General features: G+C 37.4%; 2 protein-coding genes across 2 annotated transcripts in view; one reads left to right on the top strand and one right to left on the bottom strand.

Moving 5' to 3' along the window:
- LOC110456007 (putative phospholipase B-like 2) overlaps positions 1–2,138 on the bottom strand; it is a 39,946-nt gene extending 37,808 nt beyond the window's left edge. Inside the window, exon 1 of the mRNA XM_021506517.1 lies at positions 1,909–2,138. Coding sequence (XP_021362192.1) covers positions 1,909–2,102 — 194 coding nt within the window. The 5' untranslated portion in view covers positions 2,103–2,138. The remainder of the gene's footprint in view (positions 1–1,908) is intronic.
- Positions 2,139–2,191: 53 nt separating this feature from the next.
- LOC110456008 (sesquipedalian-1-like) lies at positions 2,192–3,790 on the top strand. The gene has a single exon (XM_021506518.1). It carries the CDS (start codon positions 2,515–2,517, stop codon positions 3,310–3,312), a length of 798 nt encoding a protein of 265 aa, XP_021362193.1. The 5' UTR covers positions 2,192–2,514; the 3' UTR covers positions 3,313–3,790.
- The last annotated feature ends 6 nt before the right edge of the window (positions 3,791–3,796 follow it).

Below are 3,796 nucleotides of genomic sequence, written 5' to 3'. Positions count from 1 at the left end.
AAAAATAACAACACTTTGTCAGGACCATGAGGCGATCATTCCTACCAACTTTCAGTTCAATCGGCCCAGCAGAACTTGACTTTAAGTTTGAAATGTAAAATGTTAATGGACGACGGACGATGGACGACGACGGACGAAAACGATAGCAATAGGTCACTTGAGCTAAAGCTCAGGTGACCTAAAAATGGTGCCATTTGGGGTTAATTTGGGAAAATGAAAAGTATACAATTAGCTTGTGACTAATTTTAATGTAATAATAATACTAGAAATTGTAATGTTAGTTTGATGATAGAGGAATTATATAATAAAATGATTGACAACCCTGAAACTCAAAATTGTCCAAGATATAATTGTCCTTTGTAATTGTGTAAAGTTTGATCAAAATCCTTCAAGGAATGAAGCCGCTAGAGCGCTGACAAGGATTTTCTAAAAATAGTAACGGTGACCTTGACCAAACAACTCTGAAACTCAAACTTGTCCGAGATATTATGGTCCTTTGTAATTGTGTGAAGTTTGATCGAAATCCCTCAAGGAATTAAGCCACTAGATCGCAGACAAGGATATTCAAAAAATAGTAATGGTGACCTTGACCTTGACCTAATAACCCTGAAATACTTTATTCATTTTGAGGAAAGTTATGAGCCCATTACAAAAATATACACTTACATGATGCTGTGTGAAATACCTTAAGGTGTCTCCACACATCGTCATCAGCGTCCATTTTTGTGACATAATTCCGGAAAAGTACAGCTCGGACTCAATCAACTCGATCAAAATGGGCATATACACCGTGTCATCATTTCCGTATTGCGTATCAGGCATTTCAGTATATCGTAGTGCAAATGAATGTAACACCTGGTAAACAATAGTATACGTGCATGACGATGATATGTCAAAACCCAATATCAAATTTTTACCTGGAAATGTGTTACGTGTATCACACGTACTTCAGAAATAATGCTTCCAATTCATAGACATGAACAGACTCACGGGATTACACTGACATGAGACCAGACGACCTCAACAAGGTCATATAAGAAACACACTGAATGCGGACTGACCTCACATGTGCATATATCACGTGCTTACACAAGTTCACAAGCTCGAGGTCGTTACGATTTTCACTGTTAATAGTTTCGCTTTGTCCATTAAATTGTTTTTACATATGCAGTCTAGTTATTACTCTGTGAAAAGAAAGTTTTATAAAATATCAAGTTCCCTATAAAAATGCATGTTTGAGTGCACATGAATGGCATACCATGCGATAGCCTCTGGGCACATATGTACCTGACATGTAAATATACTGTGAGTCAACGGCTGTGGAATGATGTCCAAAGTTTACATGACTGAGAGTAATTTAGTTCCATAAAAGAACAATAAATTGATAATTTTGATTTATTTCCATCATTTTTGTTATATACATGTATAACAGAGATAACTGTCATTGTGTAAATTGTATCCCTCTGCAAAAAGTTCCGATTGTTTTCAAGGAAGACAACTCTTACCAGGATCAAAGTGATTTTAAAATGTAAAATAAATTGATTATAAAGCCATTGTGTATATTTTGTTCAATTTCTCATTCAATATGTATGAATCTTTGTGTCCTGTTTGTTTTTAGCTTGTAGATAATTACTTTTATACGTTCAAATTTCAATAAAAAACACTTTGTGTAACGTGTGTTATATTTTTTGCGATAAATAAAAACCTTCTTTTCATTTTGTTGTTGTTGTTATTGTTCCGAACAATTGACGAATTTTTTTTTATATATATTTTTCCAAAAAAAGTCCCCAAACTATCGGAATGCTTAGATTTTTCATAAAATCAACATTGCATAACCATTTTGTGAAAGTTTCAACGAATTTTGCTGGTTAATTGCGAAAGTGTGGAGCCTCCTAACTTCATACTTACCCAGTGGTGTTCACTTCATTGCGGAAAACTCCTTTCGCAACAAAGTTGCCCGGTTCCGTGCTGTCGACAATTGTGTAATCGTGTCTGTTTATGTCGTACGATACGTATGCCACTGAGGGAGCTGAGTGCTCTCTGCCATTGCATACAGCGGCGAAAAACAGACAAAACAAAAACAAATATAACATGTCCGCCATTTTGGACAATCACATGACCTGTCGAGTGTGTATTTGGACTTTTCGTTATTTACTTATAACTTTCAATAATAAGTCAAGAGGTGTTCCGAAAAGAACTTTAAACTCTCCAATCTTTCCTCACCTGACCTAGTAGGGTTAGGACTTTAGAAGACGCATTTAGCCTATCGTGACCGATTAATTGTTTCAAGGGTAAAGCTCCATTTGAGATAATTTAAAGTTGAGCTGATTTGACGAAAAATACAGTCACGTCCGGACAACAGGTAACGTGAACAGCTGCCTAACACGAACAGGCGGTTTACGTTCGGTCAGCGACCTGATGACAGCAGTGCACAGGATGCCCCGATACGTAGCAGAAACAACAGACTAGTATTAAAACTGTTTGACTGAAATTGTACACGAAGTTATGTGAATTATGAAAATTAACGAGAAAAGTTTGGTAAAATTTGCCTCGTCAGGGGCCCCTGCTGATAAGGAAGGTCCGCTCCTGAAGAGAGGGGAACTGAATAAGGGGTTCCAGAAGCGATGGTTTGTGTTAAAAGGCAACCTCTTCTTCTACTATGAGAGAAGGATGGATAAAGAACCTATAGGCGTGGTTGTCTTAGAAGGTTGCACAATTGAGCTAGCTGAGAACACAGATGGATTTACTTTCCAGATCGTATTTCCAGGAAGCCATTCCCGTACCTACACTCTTGCAGCAGATACTCAGGAGGAAATGGAAGCATGGATGAAAGTGTTAGCATGCGCAAGTTACGATTACATGAAGCTAATGGTTGCAGACTTGCAACAACAGATAGAGGAAATGAATTCCGAGACGCAGCAAAGACTTGTGGAACAGGCAAAACGTGATAGTAAAATGGTGCACACACATTACCAGAAAATCTCCTTCTCTGACCCAGGTGATTCCAATTTTAGTGACTTACTAGGATTGACGTTGGAGGAAGAACCTTCAAATGTTACTCAAGGAAGAATAACCAACCAAAGATTCAATCCTTTCAACTCTACAGCAAACAATACGCTACAATCGGGTGGGTCGAAAGCTGGACAAAAGTTTGATTTCACTAATGATTATGACGAACCTTCAGAGATGAGCCATAAGAGTTTTATAGACCTACATGAGGAGTATGGAACCCAGATACAGTGCCTAAGTGAGCTATGGAGAACTGGTGCAGTGATAAGGAACTCTCTGCTGCTTTCTCCAGACATTTTATAGCTTTATAGCTGACACATACTCGGACGTCATTAACGTTAACTGTGATCTTCCATTACTGATTTTATGTTTTAGACAGAATTAATTTCATTTGTCTTGGCAAAAGTGACAGATATCAATCCTTAACATGCATTATTTCAACACATACTATAACACATACTATAACACATACATATATATGCACTCAACTACAGCTACTGGACTTCTAAGTTCTATAATCATAGCCCAAAAACCTCAGAGAAAATTGATCTCTACTGCATAATAATGATATTATTATAATTTGCCAGATTTTATAAAAGCTTTTTAACTAAAGTAAATTAACACAAAAATGTGTTCTTTAAGCTTTGACCACTTTGTGAGGAGGTGGGGTATATCCATGTGAGATTACTTTGTGAGGAGGTGGGGTATATCCATGTGAGACTACTTTGTGAGGAGGTGGGGTATATCCATGTGAGACTACTTTGTGAGGAGGTGGGGTATATCCATG

Source organism: Mizuhopecten yessoensis, unplaced genomic scaffold (genome assembly GCF_002113885.1).
Source record: "Mizuhopecten yessoensis strain PY_sf001 unplaced genomic scaffold, ASM211388v2 scaffold8463, whole genome shotgun sequence".
Taxonomy (NCBI): Eukaryota; Metazoa; Mollusca; class Bivalvia; order Pectinida; family Pectinidae; genus Mizuhopecten; species Mizuhopecten yessoensis.
Note: the sequence above shows the minus strand (reverse complement) of the source record. Positions and strands in the feature narration are given on the sequence as shown.